General features: G+C 48.7%; 1 protein-coding gene across 14 annotated transcripts in view; it reads left to right on the top strand.

The window, feature by feature from the left end:
* The window catches only part of LOC123443666 (piezo-type mechanosensitive ion channel homolog), a 49,919-nt gene extending 40,054 nt beyond the window's left edge, over nucleotides 1–9,865 (top strand). For 4 of the 14 annotated variants that reach the window (XM_045120149.1, XM_045120157.1, XM_045120159.1 and 1 more), the window contains 4 exons: nucleotides 1,505–2,020; nucleotides 2,104–2,245; nucleotides 2,429–2,573; nucleotides 9,453–9,865. In XM_045120149.1, the coding sequence (XP_044976084.1) occupies nucleotides 1,505–2,020; nucleotides 2,104–2,245; nucleotides 2,429–2,573; nucleotides 9,453–9,588 (939 nt within the window). In that variant the 3' untranslated portion in view covers nucleotides 9,589–9,865. Of the gene's footprint in view, nucleotides 1–1,504; nucleotides 2,021–2,098; nucleotides 2,246–2,428; nucleotides 2,574–6,115; nucleotides 6,494–8,747; nucleotides 9,048–9,452 lie in introns of those variants that run through there. The other 10 variants (XR_006630764.1, XR_006630765.1, XM_045120150.1 and 7 more) reach the window with 10 other exon arrangements.
* The last annotated feature ends 9,707 nt before the right edge of the window (nucleotides 9,866–19,572 follow it).

Here is a 19,572-nt window from a genome sequence, read left to right as displayed (position 1 = left end):
CGGGGGTTGTGCCGATGAGGTCGTCAAAGTGCACGAATGCAGCCTCGACCATCTCGCTCTGCTCGGTGAGGATCTGATCTGCTGTGGCAAGGCTGAAGATCGTGTTCTTTTGCCTGCGATAGGAGCATTGCCGGTGGAATAACGCGGTATTGGCGTCACCATCTTTCAGCGAGGCGATGCGTGCCCGTTGCCGGGCGATGGTTCGCTCCAGCGAGGCGAGCTTCAGGCTTTTGTGCAGCCACGCTTCATGCGGCGACAACGTTCGATCCTCTTGGGCTTTGTCGAAACTGAGGATGAGCTCCCTGCAAAGCGCGAGCTTGTGCTTGACGCTGCCAACTGATTTCGCACACCAACTGGTGAGCTTCCTGGCGGTGGCCTGCAGGCGTAGCAGAAGGCGACGAAAAGGGTTGGCATCATCCACTGACGCCCAGGCTTGCGCAACCGCAACCGTCTCCTGGAATCCGTCAAGGCGCAGCCAAAACTCCTCGAAGCGGAATCGATGGTGGGCGGGAGGCGTGGGGGAGCAGTCCAACAGGAGGGGGTTGTGGTCGGAAACCACAGATGCGAGGCAATGCAGATGGCACACGCCGCCGACGTCTTCCCAGTCCGACGTGCAGAGTACACGGTCGAGGTGAACCAGCGTGGGCGGGGATTGCGCGTTAGACCACATGTAGCGGCGGCCGTTGAGATACACCTCTTTCAGCGCGAGGTCGTTAACGCAGCGCTGGAAGTGGCCCATCATCCTCTGGTTTAAGTTCCCGTTGTTTTTGTCCTCGTCGCGCAGGACCAGATTGAAATCTCCACAGATCATCCACGGGCCCGTGCAGTCACGACGCACGTCCCGTATTTCTTGGAGGAACGCGACCTTGTCGTCATCTTCCTGGGGGGCATAGACTACGGAGATCCACCACGGAGTGCCCTCAGACGTGGCGACCCTAGCGGTGAGGATGTTGGTGCTGAACATTGGGTCGGATATGGTCATGACCCTGCTCTTCCACGCTAGGAGGATTCCTCCGCGTGTACCCTCCGCGGGCAGGTACACGTAGTCGTTGAAGTCGGGCCCGATCTGTATGTAGTTCCTAGTGGAATCTTCAGAAAGACTTATATTTAGAAATGGAGGGAGTAGATGGGTAGGAACATTGCATGCATTGGTGTGTTTCTTCTTAATTTTTGCATGCAAAGATTAAATGCGCCTAGGAATCTTAAAATGAGATGGAGATGAGCCCTTAAAATCGGAAAAACGAAAAAATTGAGATAAGCCCTATAAACCGGAAAGGAGGGAGTATGAACTAAGGTTCACAACAGCTTTCCCATATGTAAATGTAAACGAATAAACATTGTGGATATCTTGATTATGCTTTCCCCTATTGATGCTCTCCTCTTCTCTTTGTGGAAATGGGTTAACTAACCTCAGCCAGTTAAATATTTTTCACGTGTCTGCACCAACTCTTATAAGCTCATTGATGGTCTAAAGCTAATTTCCATATACAAATTTATATTTCAGATTTACAGCAGTGGTAATCCCACAAATATTGCCAATCCAATTATTGATGTAAGTGTTAAGATTGACATAAAGGCTCTTGGTGGAAGGCTAACATTTTTCCAAACCACTGCTTGTGAAAAGATACCTTGGAAGTATTTGAAGGCCTATAATGATGTTGATCCTCTAGATTACTTAGGGGCTTACAATGTTGAGGACATTCAGCTAATCTGTTGCCAACCTGATGCATCCACAATGTGGTTGGTACCTCCTCCAGTCCAAAGTAGATTCGTTCGATCCCTTGAAGAGACAGAAATGATTTTTGGAAAGATGGAACTTATTTTAAATTGGGATTTTCTCAGAGCTAGACCAAAAGGTAAGGAGTTAGTGAAATATGAATCACCTGTCGAGCAGTGCCCTAGTGTAGACAATGTTAAGCGGGTGCTCAATGGATCTGCGCACAGCTTGAGGATAACTGATGCTTACCCTAGGTACTTCCGGGTTACTGGATCAGGTGAAGTGCGACGACTAGAGTCATCGGTACGGAACATGAATGCAGCCTTTTGTTTTCTTGTTACTTTTCCTGAATTGAAGCTAAATAATTTATCCGTTCATTAGTGTAGATAGATTCAGTAAGTGGTGAACTGCTCTTGAATAATGGCACCCCTCCTTGGTGGTCATTCTACGATACGAACCCATCAGATCTGGCAGGTTGTCAAGGGCAGAATGGTCCTATGGCAATCGTCGTGTCTGAGGAGACACCTCGTATGTATCTATCCATGTTTCTAAAATTACTTATTTGCTCTTGCTACACTTGTTCAAACTGAAAAGCATGAGTGTTTATGAATATATTTTCAAGATCAGGGTTATTAATAAGTAAAGTTGTAAAGTTGTTTTTATCTGTTATTGCTTTCCTGCTAACAATATATATGTACTTTTACTGATCAGAGGGCATTATTGGTGAAACACTCAGCAAATTCAGCATATGGAGTTTGTACATTACTTTTGTATTAGCTGTTGCAAGGTTTATTAGACTGCAATGCTCAGACTTGAGAATGAGGATACCTTATGAGAATCTCCCATCTTGCGACAGGTATGCTAATTATTTTATGATCTTTCGTATTCTGTAACCAACCATAGAAGGAGTCTGAGAGTTGCACCAACTAATATGAACATTGGGTGTTTATTTGCTTGCACATTACTGATGTGATCTACTGATGTCTTCAAATTTTAATATTCACAGCTCAAATAATTTATTTCTTATTATGGAAAGAATTTTGTGACTATCGTTTGTTAAGTTTTACATCCTTACATGAAAAGCTAATATATTCTATGGGAAGTGCTATGCGTCAGCCGGCCGATCTTTTTAAAAGACCCGCTGGGTTTCGAGCCGTCAGATTCGGCGTACACTTGCTCGAAGACGCAAAGGAGGTCCATCTTGATGATGGGCCAGCAAGACCTGATAAACCCCAAACGCGCTGCGTGGACGAGGATTCAGCTGCCTCAACCAGGCGCTGATCACGTTACTCCCCAAACGCGTTGACGCGAGCTGCCTCGGTGACTACAGGCCCATAAGTGTCATCCACCTTGTCGCCAAGATCCTCGCAAAGGTGTCGTCACTCCGCCTTGCAGCCAAGCTCAACAAACTTGTTAGCAACATCCAGAACGCCTTCATCCCAGGCCGAAGCCTCCATGATAACTTCGTCCTGGTACGCCAATCTCCGCGGCTTCTGCACCAACTTGGTGCTCCTCGCGTGCTGCTCAAGCTTGACTTGGCGCGCGCCTTCGACTTCGTCTCGTGGCCATTCCTCTTTGAGGTTTTACGGGCCACGGCTTTGGCAACCGCTTCCTGGATTGGATTGCCCTCCTATTGTCATCGACAAGCACCAGGGTCCTCTTGAACGGCACCCGTGGACGATCTGGCACCGATGTGGAATGCGCCAAGGAGTTCCTGTATCTCCGCAGCTCTTCGTCTTGGCTGTTGACACGCTAGGCCGGCTCTTCCGCCGCACTGCTGCAGCAGCTCCACCCTCGCCGTGCCATCCCGGTGATTTCCCTATACGCCGATGATGTGATCCTGCTCTGCAACCCCTCGCCTGGAGATATCACGGTAGTGAAGGAAATCATGCGCCTCTTCGGGCGAGCCTCCGGCCTGCATGTGAACTTCCACAAGAGTGCTGCATCCCTGATCCGATGTGCCTCTGAGGAGGCGGCCCATGTCGTCCAACTCCTCGGGTGCCCCATTGTTGACTTTTCTATCACTTACATGGGTATCCTGCTCACGCTACATCGTCCTACTGCCGCCCAGCTTCAGCCTATCGTCGACAAGGTTGCCGGGAAGTTACCCTCCTGGAAGGCATGGCTCATGAACAAGGCTGGCCGCTTGGCTTTTGTCAAGGCCGTCCTGACTGCAATCCCCATTCACTAGCTCCTTGTACTTGCGCCGCCCAAAAAGACCCTAAAGCTCCTGGAGAAGATTGAGCGAGGCTTCTTATGGGCTGGACGTGCTGAGGCCAATGGTGGCAACTGCCACGTCAACTGGCGGCGCGTCTGTCGCTCGATCCCTTTTGGTGGTCTTGGTGTGCATGACCTAGAGCGCACTGGACTCGCTCTACGCACGCGCTGACTGGGGCTCAGCAGTGTCGATGACGAGAGGGCTTGGAGCGGCCTGGACCTACAGTTCTCGCCCGAGGAGCGCGCATTCTTCTTCGCGTCCACTACCACGACGATCGGGCGCACTGGACTCGCTCTACGCACGCGCTGACTGTGGCTCAGCAGCGTCGATGACGAGAGGGCCTGGAGCGGCCTGGACCTACAGTTCTCGCCCGAGGAGCGCGCATTCTTCTTCGCGTCCACTACCACGACGATCGGCAACGGGCATCACGCCTTGTTTTGGGAAGACCACTGGATCAACGGCCGCGCTGTTTTGGAGATTGCGCCTCTCCTATACGCTTGCATTCCCAAACGGCGCCGCAAATCTAGAACGGTTGCTGATGGTCTACATGGGCACCGGTGGGCGTCTGACATCCACGACACCATTGGCCTCCCTGAGTTAGGCGAATACCTATGCCTTTGGCACATGACTACCCAAACCACCCTCAGTGATGAGCCGGACAGCGTGCGTTGGAAGTGGACCACGAACGGTGTGTACACGGCCAAATCCACTTACCTGGCCACCTTCCATGGCTCCACCCATTGTCAAGCATGGAGGCTAACATGGAAGTGTCGGGCGCCACTACGGGTGCGCTTCTTCCACTGGCTTGCCAACCTTGACCACTGCTGGACTGCCGACCGCCTTGAGCGCCGCAACCTGTCGCACCCACATCAATGTCCGCTTCATGACCCTTCGCGTGCCCCTTTGCCCGGCAGGTGTGGTATGCAATCCTATCGTGGTTGCGCCTCCCATGTTTGCCACCTGACAACGACGCCGCTCTCCATGATTGGTGGCCCCATGCAAGGCAGAGCACCCCCAAGCCCATGCATAAGGGCCTCGCGTCCACTGCCCTGCTCGTCCCATGGATGATTTGGAAGCATCAAAACGACTGCGTCTTCAAGGGTGCGCGCCCTTCCATCACTACCGTGATCGCCAAGATTAAGGATGAGGCTGTTCTTTGGGCCAAAGCCGGAGCTTTGGGCCTCCGCGTTCTATTGCCGCAGACCTGGGATGTGCACTAATACCCCTGTAATTGCACTGTAATTTGCCTCCTAGGAGGAGTATACCAAACCCTATCTTTTTAATACAATGAAACGCAAAAGCTTTTTGCGTTTTCTCGAAAAAAAGATTCGGCGTAATCTCGTGAGCGTTGTCTTCACTTTTGCAACAGAAGTCAGGTTGCGAGTTCCCTTTTGCAACACAAGTCTTGTTGCAAAAACATTTGCAACAAAGGCTGTGTTGAAGATTTTTTTTTCAGAGTTCTTGTTGCAGTTTTTTTTTTTTTTTTTTTTTTGCAACAGAGGTCTTGTTCCAGAACTTTTTTTTGCGTCTTCACTTTTTGCAATAGAGGTCTTGTTGTGGAAGGAAGTTCTGCAACACAGGTGATGTTGCAGAAAAATTTACAACAAAAATCTAGTTGAAGAAACGCCGTCGCTGTTGCCGACAGCACTGCCGCCGTTCACCATTGCCGTCGTCCAGAAAGAAAACTTGTCACATAATAGTCATTGGGAATAGCAGGATTTTCTCTTCTCATGTTGTTAACCGGCTGTTCAAACTGTTCTACATACACAGCCACAGTGGAAGTCTGAGTAACTGCATGGAATGAGTTCACAATATCACAAAACAGAATCTAGGGAGAACCTTCCAGAAATATAGGAGCAGAATCTGTGCCAAGGAACATTCTGTAGGCCTTGTTCGCTTACACCTCTTCTCAAGAGGATTGAAAGGGATTGGGATGAATTTTGACTTGTAGGGGATCATATCCACCTCAATCCCTGTCAAACCCCTCCTAAATCCTTGTCAACCGAACAAGGCCGTAGGGAGTATCCAGTTTCTCTCCACCATTGTACAGCAGGCCCTTGCAAGTAAGACACCGCCAGTTCAGTTCTGTGCTCTAATGGTGTTCTAGCTGCTGCAAAATACTGTTCCAAGTTCTGAATCCAAGATTCAGGATCAGTACCACTGAGTTCAGAAATGTTCAGTTTTGCAGGTTTTACTATGAGCACATTCCTTCTGTTTTCATAAGGCGAATGTTGTCTGCCCCTTTTGTCACCTCCATCAGGCCACTCCTCCTGGGCAAGATCCTCTACAAGTGGCTGTTGTTGTTGTTGCTGTGCTGTAGCTGGTGGTACCTGTTGAGGAACATTAATTTTGGCCACAACAAAATTTGGATGCTGATATGGGGCCTTTGGGATACCATCCAAGTTCAGCTCTTTCCCTTGAACATCTCTCAGCACTGCTGTGCCCACTACAACAGGAGCATCCTTCTCTGGCATTGCAACTGAAGGTGGTGTGTGAGCGTGTAGCTGTTTTGGTCTACCAGGAGGCACCACCGGAGACTGGACTTGATGTTGTTTCAGGTGCGCTCCCCTGTGCTTCTGCTCATCCAAAACTTCTTCCGACTCCGGATCGGGCAGCAAATGCTTGAAACTTTCCTGGATATTGTCAAAATTCTTTTGCATCGTGACAAAATTACGATTTACCAGTGACTGAAACTCCTGGAACTCCTTGTCCTCCTCACGGTACTGATGTAAGGTCTTCAGATTGAGCTCCAGTGACTCCAGCTGCAAAGCCGCTTTGTCGCCTGACTCCGCCGGCTTCGACATGCTCCTTGCTGGTTCTGGACAGAGCCGAGCAAAAAGGGTGGGAAAGGGAGGGAATTTTGAGATCTCCTCCTCTGGTCTACCGCTGCCAACACCGACTCCAAAACCCTTATCCTAGAAGCACCATCCCCAATCAGCCGCAGGACTTTTACCACCGGGAAAGTTTCTACCAGCAACCCCGACTGAATAGAGACTACCTCCGAGCACTGCCACTCCGGCCGCCTCTAAGACACCGCCGCCAGAATTAGAGGTCGCAGAGGGATTTTCGAGCCTCTCCACGCACCCAATTCACGCCTCCACCAAGAACCGATTGGCTCTAGATAGCAATTGTTAGGACCCGAACTGTTCTAAGCTAAACAGGGAAGCTGATCTTACTGAATTCAGAACAAATCAGAGGAATTGATCTACGATTTGTATTGTTAGGAAGTATTAGTATTAGTCTAGGAGTCCTTATTAGTCTACTAGTATTAGTCTAGGAGTCTTTATTAGTCTATGTTTACTTTCCTTGCACCTCAAGTCATGTGTAATATATATATGCCCCTTGGGCCTTCAATATAGATAAGTTGCTTTCCTAACATGGTATTAGAGCTTAGGTTATTTTTTTGGGGCGCCGCAACTCGCCCTCCCGATCCAATCTATTCCCTCGTCGCTGCTTCTCCAGATCCCACCAGTCCCGCCTGGTTAAGCTTGTCCCGCTGGAAGAGCTGCTCCCGATCCTGTCGATCTCCTGATCTGGTCGCTGCCGCTGATTCCCGCGCCGTCAGCTCTGCACTGATCTGATCCGATCCGCAGTTGCCGATCCCCAATCTCGTCAGGCCCTGCTCCTCTGGCGGCTGCAGGTCCCGCCAGATCGAGGCGCCCGCTGCCAGACCTGCTCTCCACGAGGGATCCAACAGGATTGGAGGCGCCCGCTGCCAGACCTGCTCTCCACGAGGGATCCAACAGGATTGGAGGCGCCCGCTGCCAGACCTGCTCTCCATGAGGGATCCAACAGGATTGGAGGCGCCCGCTGCCAGACCTACTCCAGCGCTCCAGGTCAACTCTGCCAGGTTCACAAGGGATCCAGCGCTCCAGGTCAACTCTGCCAGGTTCACAAGGGATCCAGCGCTCCAGGTCAAGGCGGCTCCCCTCTCGCCAGATCGAGGCGCCTCCAAACCTGCTGTTGACACGGACGCGGTTTCAGACGCAGACGCTGCTCGTTGACTGCGGTTCTTAAAAAAAAAGTTCAATGTCTTCTGCGTACACGATGGATTTTGCATCTTTCTGTCGTGTATGCTTCCTAGCTTTTAGCTTTCTTGTTTTCCGCTGCGTCCACCAAATCCATTGATATTTTGTGTTTTCTCATGCCATGCGAGTCCACCATACCTTAGTCTGTCAGCCTTTCTTTCGTTCCTGATCCTTTCTATACAACTTTTGTGGCTTATTTGCCCTTGTTGTTTTTTATAGGATTTTCTGGACTTCTTTTTGCATTGTCGATCTACGTCCATCGTGCCTTATCCGCCGAGCTTCTTTCGCCGACGGTTGTCGTGGACTATGATTTTCTGCGCAATGCTTTATTCTCTTGATGTGCCATCTTCTTTTGACAACCCATCTTCTCTTGATACTTATCTTGTATCTTCAAGTGATGCGGTGTCTACCTCTGATGTGCCATCTCTTCGTTATCCCCTTCGGCGACTCGACAAGTTTTGAAGATTGTTCATGCTACGACGACACTCTCAAGACACGGATTTGGATTATCATTTTTTTTAGTATTACACTTCTTCAAATGCAATGCTATTACATACGCTTTGCATTTGAGGGGGGGTGTTAGGAAGTATTAGTATTAGTCTAGGAGTCCTTATTAGTCTACTAGTATTAGTCTAGGAGTCCTTATTAGTCTACTAGTATTAGTCTAGGAGTCTTTATTAGTCTATGTTTACTTTCCTTGCACCTCAAGTCATGTGTAACATATATATGCCCCTTGGGCCTTCAATATAGATAAGTTGCTTTCCTAACATGTATTACTCAAAAGGGGGAAGGGTAGCACGCCACCGGCGGCTAGGGTTTATACCCAAGTGCATATTACATGACCCAAAATGGAGGAGATCAGTGAGGCTTTATAGCCATTACGCGCTAAGGCGGAGTGAAAAGCAGAGGAGTGCACATGCTCTTGCCAGAAAGTAAACAGTGACGGGACGCTGATCAGGATCCGTGGGATGACACATCAACGGCGCAGAGACGACTCCAGTGACGAACCGTTATGGGCGTTTGTGAGCCACTGGATGGCAGATTGACGGTGCAGATGCGTATTGGCATGCTGGAACAGGGGAAGGTTATCTCTGTAGCCTGACAGTAATTATGGAATGAAGTAGTTTAAATGCATGTTTCAAATGAATTTGTGTGTGAAATTTTTGTTTGAGTTCTTTTGATATTAAGATTTAGGGGATCCGCTAGATGAAGAAAACTTTAATTCCCCTTGAAAAATGGCTTTTCTTGGATACGGGATATGATTTGGGAATATAGAATAAGGGATCTGCAAGAGATGCTCTAACCTTCCTATCTTTTGGTCGACTTATTTTGGTTCCATTTGAAACGAGGGAAAAATGGATGATTTTTGTGGGATTGGAAGCTCATAGATTTCTGGATTTGATTGATGCTACAATTACCTCAAGGCATTTTGTTTATATAACCAGAACAGTATAATTGTACTAAAGGATGGTATGCCTGTCTTTTATAGGTTGCTCGACATCTGTGAAGGCATTTATGCTGCGCGGGCAGAGGGCGAGTTAGAAGTGGAAGAAGTTTTATATTGGACATTGGTAAATGTTTACAGGTCACCGCACATGTTGCTTGAGTACACCAAGCCAGAGTAGGTTCCCGATTCTGCCAAAGGAGCGACTTCACAAATACTAATCCCAGTATTTTACAAGAGGCTTAGCTGATAGATCTTTAATTGATCCATGAGGAGCCACGTCACTTGAGTCCCTTTGTATTTTTGGCTTTCAGTCTGCTTAGAACAATACCATGTAAATAGACCTCGTAGTTGTTCTGGCTAAATACATTAGTACATTTTTTCTGATAGCATGTACATATTGAAAATGATTCCTTGATGTATACGTAGAAGTTTGATAGTTGAAGTTATCCCAGTAACTAACCTGTAGTAAAAAGTTGTTGAAAAAGATGTAATTCATTCAATCAAGGTCAGCCCAACCGGCAGAATGTGTTCAATTCCGGTTATCTTATGATCCTTACACTCAGGTATGACTAATTTTTTCTTGTCAAAATGCTTTGTTCTCTGCTGATACAACTTCATCTATTCTCACTAACTTGTCTTGCTCAGCGGTGGGCTAACTCGTCAGCTTCCTGCTCAACAATGGAGATATGAGAAGTAGCAAATTTCAGGAGAGCTCTTTGGTTTCCTGGAGGATATCAGCAATCTCCTATCGATCGAAACAGAGTCCCACAATTTGACAACATCCAGCACATCTCGTCAACCGGAAATCCCTTAGTTACGCTGAATAACAAAATGAGGGAGGGCCACCGCGAAGAGCCTGCAACAGTGGAGTGACAAGTGGATTGGCAACATCAAGCTACAAATTTCCATTGCTCTCGATGTCTCATGAGGAATTTGAGGTCTCATGAGGAATTTGAGGTGTGTAAGCTGTTAAAATGGAAGCTATTGTACCCGCAGAAAAAAATAAATGAGGAAGCTATTGGGCCTATGCTCTGTAGAGCAAACGATTGCGTGGCAACGCTCGAGGCTGGTATACTTGCGAGAGGGGGATGCAAACTCGATTTTTGTATCAAACATGTGTGCCATCACTAGAGAAGGAATATCCTAGGCAATAACGAGGAGATATAAACGGGGCAGGAACAAATCACAGAGTACTGTGTGAGCGATGCCATTACCATTTGTGCTCGTATGGGCTGTAGAACGCTTTGGACTCCCGTACATTCATAGGGAGCCAAGGGCCAGTACTTATATAAGTGGGAAAAGGCAAGAAACTCCTTATACAATCGGGATATACAGACAAAGACTATACACATCTAACACCCCCTCAAACTCATGGTGGGTTAACAAATACCGAGTTTGGAGAGAAAGAACCCATGTTGTGCTCGAGTCTGTGCCTTTGTGAAGAAGACCGCCAACTGTAACTCAAAGGACATATAGTGAAGAGTGATAGTCTGATCCTGCATAGCAGCATGCACAAAGTGGGCATCCACACTGATGTGCTTGGTGACCTCCTGCTTCATCGGGTCTCGCGCGATACTGAGAGCATCTGTGCTATCGGATAGTAAGAGAGTTGATGTAGTAGCAGACACACCAAAGTCCTCAAGTAACTATCGTAACCAGATCACCTTAGCCATTAGCATAGCCATCGCACACAACTCAGCTTCGGTACTCGAGCGAGAAACTGCAGTCTGTTTCTTGGTCTTTCGGGCAATAAGAGAGCCATCAAGAAAGACACAGTAAGAAGATATCGAGCGGCGACCAGAGAGATCACTAGCCCATGTAGCATCAGAGTAGACCTGAAGCTCGAGTGAGCTGGAGCGGGGAAAGAAAAGACGATGAGAGATCGTGCCACGAAGATATCACAGAACACGGAGGAGGTGACTATAGTGGACAGAGGTGGGGGCTGAAACAAACTGACTGAGAATGTGGACAGGATAGGAGATGTCAGGACGCGTAACAGCAAGATAGACAAGGCTCCCAACAAGGTGACGATAGCGAGTGGGATTAGGAAGAGGATCACTCTCAGAAGCACGAAGTTGAACGTTGAGCTCCATAGGAGTCACAACAGTGCACTCATCACCGAGAGCGGCTCGAGCAAGAAGATCCTGAATATATTTTTCCTAGGAGATGAAGAAGCCATCAGGGGTCGAAGAAATCTCAATCCCATGAAAATAGCGAAGTGGACCAAGATCAGACATGAGGAACTGGTCGCGAAGGCGGGCCTTGACAAAGGCAATGTAGTCGGACTCATCGCCATTGTTGATCATGTCATCAACATAGAGAAGGAGAAGAGTCCGACCACGAGGAGACTTGTGAACGAACAGCGCGGGGTCATGATCACTGGGAGAGAAGCCCACGACAGTCACCACAGAGGCAAAACGCTCAAACCAGGCGCGAGGGGCCTGTTAGAGGGAGTGTCAAAGCCGACAGACCATACCATCAGGAGCACAGTACCTCGATGGTGGGTGCATATAAACCTCCTCACGCAACTCACCATTGAGAAAGTGTGATGGACGTCAAGTTGAGACACAGACCAATGGCGAACAGAAGCCACAACAAGGAGAGTGCGGACAGTGATCATGTTGGCTACATGAGCGAATGTCTCATCATAATTGCGTCCTTGCTCCTGGGGGAAGCCACGAGCAACAAGGTGAGCTTTGTAGCGCTCAAGAGAACCATCGAAGCGAGTCTTGATCTTATAGACCCACTTGCAGGTGATGGGACGAACACCAGAAGGAAGGGAAACCAGATCACAGGTGCCATTGCGCTCAAGGGAGCAAGCTCCTCGGACATCGCAAGCTACCATTCAGGCTGAGTCATGGCAGCCCAATAAGAAGTGGGCTCTGCCACAACAGAGAGACCATAATGGTCAGGAGAATATCGATCTGGCGGCCGGGCCGAGCATGAAGGTTATGAACTAGAGGAGGCGTGACAGGAGGCGCTCCGAAAGTGGAGGGGCCCGTCAGTAGGATCATCATCACTACGAGGGCGACGAGTGTAGTGGTGAGGAAAAGGGGAGGCAGATGATGAGGGTGGGGAGGATGGTGTAGTGAAAGGAGATACATATGATGAGGGTGGGAGGAGGATGTAGGGGAAGGTGGTGTCGGTGGTGGATGAGGAAGAGTGAGATGTGCCGAAGGAAGGGAGGAGACATGAGGCACATAGGAGGGTGTATCAGGAAGAAGAAGAAAAGAAATATCGTCCACAGAAAAGGGCGAGGAGGAAGGAAGGGGGTAGTAAGGACGGGACTCATCAAAAGTCACATCACGCGAAATGCGCAACCGATGACCTACATGATCCCAACGGCGATAGCCCTTGTGCTCATCACTGTAGCCAAGAAAAACATACTCGACCAACTGAGCAGTCAATTTGGTGCGTTCTTGTGGGGCAAGAAGGACATAGCATACACACCCAAACATATGGAGAGCTTAGTAGTCAGGAGAACGACTAGTGAGACACTCCATAGGAATGCCACCTTGGAAGGCAGTCGATGGCTGAATGATGAATAGGTGGATGCGAAGACGGCCTGAGCCCAAATGTGAGGTGGAAGGGAAGCGGAGATCATCAGCACACGAGCTGTCTCAAGTAGATGACGATGCTTGCATTCCGCAACGCCATTCTGAGCATGAGCACCACGATCGGAGAACTGGGCAAGAGTAGCTTGTTTCGAGAAAAAGGCATGCAACATCTAGGAGATATACTCTCTAGCGGAGTCAGCACGAAAGGTACGAATAGACGTGGAAAACTGGATGTGAACCATGACAGCAAAACGTTTGTATATAGAGAGAACCTCACTACGAGATTTCATAAAGTATAGCCAAGTGTAGCGAGAGAAATCATCAATAAACAGAACATAATAGCGATGGTCACCTTTCGAATCAAAGGGAGCAGGACCCCAAACGTCAGAATGAACTAAGTCAAAAGGGCGCTGAGATACTGACTCACTAGTAGGATAAGGTAATTGAGTGTTTTTGCCAAGTCTACAACCATTACAATGTAAAGATACATCTCGAGAGACAAACCCTAAGATAACCTAACGCACCAACGACGACGGGTGGGAACCACATAGGTGACCGAGTCGATGATGCCACTGCTGGAAGGTCGCAGAAGAGGAGGTAGCAAGAGCATGAGAACTGGCAGAAGTGGTGGCAGTGGAAGGAACATGAAGCGAGTTAACCTCCCAAAGACCCTCCGACTCACGGTGCCAAGGGACAACACCAACCAGAGCCTTGGTGCAAAGATCCTGAATAGAGCAAGAGTCGTTGTCAGCAATTACAGGACAACCGGAATCAGTAAGTTGGACATCGGAGAAGAGGTTCATGGTAAGACGGGGAACATGAGAAACACCAAGAACAGAAAAAGACGGAGTAGAAAGGGTACCACGACAAGCAATAGGAAGGGGTGTGCCATCGGCAGTGAGAACATTAACATGCGAATCAAGAGGATGAAGAGAAGACAACGCGGAAGAATCAGAAGACACATGAAAAGAAGCTCCATAATCCAGAACCCACGAAGAAGTACTTGACTGTGTAGGTGCCGATGGTGATGAAGGGGTGGGAGCGGTCACAACGGCAGCGGAACCCGTCGATGAAGATCCAGAGGAAGCCACGAGACGCTTGAGCCGGATAATGTCTTGGTTAGTGAGTGACGGAGTCGAGGAAGATGCAGGACTCCCACTAGAGGAAGAACGCCTCTCGTCTCGCTGTTTCTGGCGACAATGAGACTCTGGGTGACCTGCCGTGGAGCAGTATCCACAGAATGTGTCACGACGCTACCGACCCTTCTCAGCATAAGGAAGGCGACCCATCCCCTCTGTGGGTGTGGGCAGGAGCGGCTGTGCAGTGGGATGAGCAGATGGCACATGAGTTCGGACAGCCAACACAGAAGGAACCAGAAGCAAAGCAAACGAGCAGAACGAAGGCGGGTCTCCTCAGCACGAAGTTCAACAAGCACCTCTGTGATAGGAACACGACCACGAGCGAGCAAGTGAGCACGTCGAGGCTCAAACTCAGAGGAGGCGACCTAAGAACTCATGTACACACTGAATGTCCAAGTCGGACCGCATAGTCTGGCAACAACGACAAGCTCCACAAACAGCTGTCCGAAGAGAGTCAAGCTAGCACCAGATGGCGGAACTCTGTGTGTAGAACTCATCAACATAAAAATCACCTTGCTGAAGAGCATGCTCCTGACACACCACAGATAAGTAGAAAGCATCACCAGGGGGCTGACAGCGCTGACACAGATAAGACCACATTGTTGCAATAGTGCCGAGACCCATAAACTCTGAGGCAAACTGAGGGAGGACACTCACAATGAGAATAGCAGCAGCCTGAGCATTATCGTTGCAACACCACAAACAGATCATCATGTATAGAAGGAGCATCTGAATAAGCTGATACCTGCTGATCATACGCATCGATCGCAACATCATCGAGAGCCTTGGCTGCATACCGATCAGCCTGGGAAGCATCAACAACCAGAACAGGCGACACCGGTGGGGTAGGAGCAATGGGAGCAACAGGACATGGCGGACAAGGGAGCTCACCACAGAGAACACCCCACAACAGAAGACCGCGCATGTGGATACGCATGAAGCCCACAAACTCAGCATAGTTGGTGCCATCGAAGATCACTGAGCACCGAGGAACAACCACATAACTCAAAGAAGACATGCCGATCTCCCTCTATCTTCCTTTTTTTACTCAGAGGGAGACGATCCCGATCTGGATCGGGGCCCGAGCGGACCAGCGACCGGCGGCGACCCACGAGGCAGGCACCCGCGGGGCAAGGGAGCCCACGGCAGGGCCGGGCGGCCGTCTCCAGCAGCCGTAGGCCGGACGACAGTTGCAAGAAGCAGCAATCGCGGCGTCGGGTGAGGAAAGGGAGCGCCGCTGGAGGCAGCTCCAGCGGCAGCACACCCAAGGCCAGGTCGAGCGAGGTGCAGCTGGTGGCGGTGGATCCTGGCGTGGCCGGACGAGGAGCAGCCGACGGTGGCGAAATTTGGGAACGGCCGGGTTCAGCAGATTTCAGGCGGGGCCGGACTTGGGGCAGGGGATGGCGGCAAGACAGGGCAGAGGAGAGGGCGGCCGGAGCCGTCAACAACCGCAAGGCGTCCGGACGAGGAGAGGGCGGGCGGAGCAGCAGCTAGCTCGTAGCTAGCAGCGACGATGGCAGTGGAGGCAGAGAGCGTGGAGATGCAGTGTGCGGGTTGGGAGAGAACCTACGCATCTGATACCATGTTAGGAATGAGCAACTTACGTTCACAGGGGGCCAAGGGCCAGTACTTATACAAGTGGGAAAAGGCAAGAAACCCCTTATACAATGGGGATATACAGACAAGGACTATACACATCTTAATAGTTGCATCCATAATTCTTTCAACTAGATGACCTATTGCGCCAATTGGTGCATACAACAACTACAGCCGGATAATTAAGTGTACTATCTAGAATATAGAATGGAAGTTAAGTGAACTATTTGAAGGATGTTACTCGTGTATGGTTTGAAAGTGGTTATGTTTGTATTGCGTCTATTTCTGCCTCGCAAATTTACCAACAACTATATGAAGGATCTTTTTTCTTAACTGTCTACAAATGGTTATGTTTGTGTTGTATTGTATTGTTATTCTTCTTGACAATGATCATTCTGATAGCTTTTATTGGTTAAACATTAGTTGTTTGCTTGAGCAAGTGAATGCCATGTGTTTCATTGGTTGGCGAGGGCAACCCAACGACAGGATCAATAACAATTCTAACTGCACCCCAACGACAAATGAGTTGAACCGTCGGGACCATGCACCCTCACCCAAAGGAAGATGAGCAAAAGGAAAGAGAAGTGAACTGGCCAGAAGATTCATAGGCCACAACAGTGCCCAATCAGCGAGAACGTGCAACCATATAGGCCAATCGATGACTTGTCATGTGTCAGGGGTGGCTCATTGAGGGGATCTTGGGAGAAGGACCGTCGGAGGACACACAAGGCCTAGCGACGGAGGGGACCCCGAAAAAGATGATAAGCGTCGCGGTCAATTGTTGGAAATATGTCCTAGAGGCAATAATATAATTATCATATTATTATTCATGATAAATGTTTATTATCCACGAGAGTTATATTGACCGGAACTAAATACATGTGTGGATACATAAACGAATACCGTGTCACTAGTGAGCCTCTACTAGACTAGCTCGTTGATCAAAGATGGTTAAGGTTTCCTAACTACTGCAAGCTTAGCATATGATCGTATCACTTAGTTCAATTGCTACAACTTTCTTCATGTCAAGATCTATTCCTTAGGCCATGAAATCGTGGAACTCCCTGACACAGGAAATATACTTTGGGTGTACCAAAACATCACTTCGTAACTGAGTGATCAATAAGGTGCTCTACAGGTATCACAGAAAGCGTTTGTTCGGTTGCATGGATCGTGACTAGAATTTGTGACTCGTATGAGGGAGAGATATCTATTGGCCCTCTCGGTAACACAATATTCAAAGTAGTTTGCAAGCGCATGCCTAATGAGTTTAGTCACTGGGATATTATATTATGAAACGAGTAAAGATACTTTCCGGTAACGATATTGAACTAGGTATGACGATACCGACGATCGAATCTCGGGCAAGTAACATATCGTCGGACAAAGGGAATTTTATACGGGATTAAGTGAACCCTCAACATAGCGTTTCAAACCGATAAAGATCTTCATTGAATATGTAGTAGTCAATATGGACATCTCGATCCTGCTATTTGTTATTGATCGGAGAGGATACTCAGTCATGTCCTAATGATTCTTGAACTCGTAGGGTCACACACTTAACGTTCAATAAAAATCGGGTACTTTTGGGATATTCATGTGGTAAAGCCTGAAAGTAGTTCAGAGTCCCAGATGGGATCCTTGACATCACGAGGAGCTTCGGAGTAGTCAGGAGGTAAAGATTTATAAATGGAAAGTAGTTTTCGAGGTTCCAAAAAAGCTTGAGTCTTTTTCGGTATTCTATCGGGAAGCTTTCAGAAGGTTCTGAAGGGGGTCCAGAAGTCCACTAGTGGTTCTACCACGTCCCTTAGGCCCACATGGGCTGTACGGGAGCGCCCTGGCTTTATTATGCCACGTGCACCGGGCCCCTAGATGGCCCATACACCAGGTGTAGGAAACCCTTGGGGTTGAGGCGCCTCCACGTGGCTTGTCGCCCGCCCCCTCTCCTTGGAGGAGTGGGCCAGGGATGGCCGGCCCTCCCCCAAACTCCTATATATAGAGAGGAGAGGCGTAGGGGTTGAACACACAAAACCCCTAGCCGATTGTCTCTCCCCGTTACACCCCCTCTCCCCGTGCACACGCTTGACGAAGCCGTGGTGCAGTTCCGCATCCACCACCACCATAACGCCATCGTGTTGGCCTAGATCTCATCTATCTATCCTCTCCCCCTTGATGGATCAAGTAGGAGGAGACGTCATCGAGCCGTACATGTGCTAAACTCGGAGGTGTCACTCGTGTGGTGCTTGAATTGGATTGAATCGCGACGTGACTATGACTACACGAGTCGTTAACACTTTCGGTCTATAAGGGTATGTAGACACCTCCCCTATCCCATTTCTAGAATTTACATAGAATAGATCATGGGTTTTTTTGTAGAATTTTGTTTTTGTTTTACATGCAACGTTCCCCAACGTTGGATGTTATTTGCATGAGTAGAACACAAATTAGTTGTGGGCGCTGATGTTCAGATAGCTCACCTCCTTTGTTATTTTTGGATTCGGCGGTATTGTGGGATGAAGCGGACCAGACCAACATTACTTGTCCCCCACACAAGAGACTTGTTCCACAACTAACATGCAACTTGTGTTCTATATGTGGATGGTGGATGTAAAAGGACGTGGATGTCGGCCGGGAGGGGGGGGGTGAATCGGTGCTTTAAAATAATTATGGTTTAGGTTTGAACAAATAAGGAATAAAACTATAAGAAATAGAAAGATCTATTACATGAAACAATATGGCTATCACAAAGTAAAGTGCATAAGTAAAGGGCTCGGGTAAGAGATAAGTCAGGCACGCGGAGACTACGATGTATCCCGAAGTTCACACGCTTGCGGATGCTAATCTCCATTGGAGAAGTGTAGAGGCACATTGCTCCCTAAGAATTCACTAGGGCGGCCGTAATTTCCTCACGCCCTCGCACAATGCAAGATGCCGTGATTCCACCATGGGACCCTTGAGGGCAGTCACCGAACCCGTACAAATGGCAATCCTTGGAGGCGGTCACTGAACCCGTACACTTTGGTAACCCTTGGGGTGGTCACCGAAACTCATACAAATTGCTCGGGGCAATCTCCACAACCTAATTCGAGACCCCGATGCTTGCCCGGAGCTTTACACCACAATGACCATGTATCACCATGGAGATCTCAAACCTATGCACCAAATGCAATGGCAAGGGAAAACAGAGTTCCCAAGTCCTTCTCTCCCAAATCCCTCCACTAACAACTAATGCTATGGAGAAAAAAGAGAGGAAGAACAAAGAAGAGAACACAAAGAACTCCAAGATCTAGACCCAAGGGGTTCCCCTCACATAGAGGAGAAAGTGATTGTTGGAAACGTAGATCTAGATCTCCTCTCTCTTTTCCCTCAAGAACTAGCAATAATCATCGGAGGTATTGAGAGTTAGCAAGCTCTAAGAAGATCAACAATGGGGGGCAAACACGAGCTCAAGAGATAAGGTTCATTGGGGGAAGAAGACTCCCTTTTATAACCCCCCCCCCCCCAAATCCAACAATTATGCGTATTGGACGCGCACAAGCGGTACTGCCGCTCCATGGAGAGGTACTACCGCCTCGGAAGAAGATCGTAGAGTATAGTGCAACGAAGAAGCACCCCGAGGCGCTAGTGCCGCCAGAGCAGTACTACCGCTAGACCTAGTGGTACTATCGCTTGGGTTGCAATACAATGGAGAGAAGCGAAGGTAGAGTCGAGTAGGATGACAGTTACACTTTTCAGCGGTACTACCACTGCCTTAATTCCGCCTTACAACCGCGAAGATGCAAACAAGTAGAGAGGCGATAAAATAAGCGGAAGTGTAGCGATAGTGATGGGTGGTACCATCACTTGTAAGTGGTACTACCGTGCCACTAC

Source organism: Hordeum vulgare, chromosome 3H (genome assembly GCF_904849725.1).
Source record: "Hordeum vulgare subsp. vulgare chromosome 3H, MorexV3_pseudomolecules_assembly, whole genome shotgun sequence".
Classification (NCBI taxonomy): Eukaryota; Viridiplantae; Streptophyta; class Magnoliopsida; order Poales; family Poaceae; genus Hordeum; species Hordeum vulgare.
Note: the sequence above shows the minus strand (reverse complement) of the source record. Positions and strands in the feature narration are given on the sequence as shown.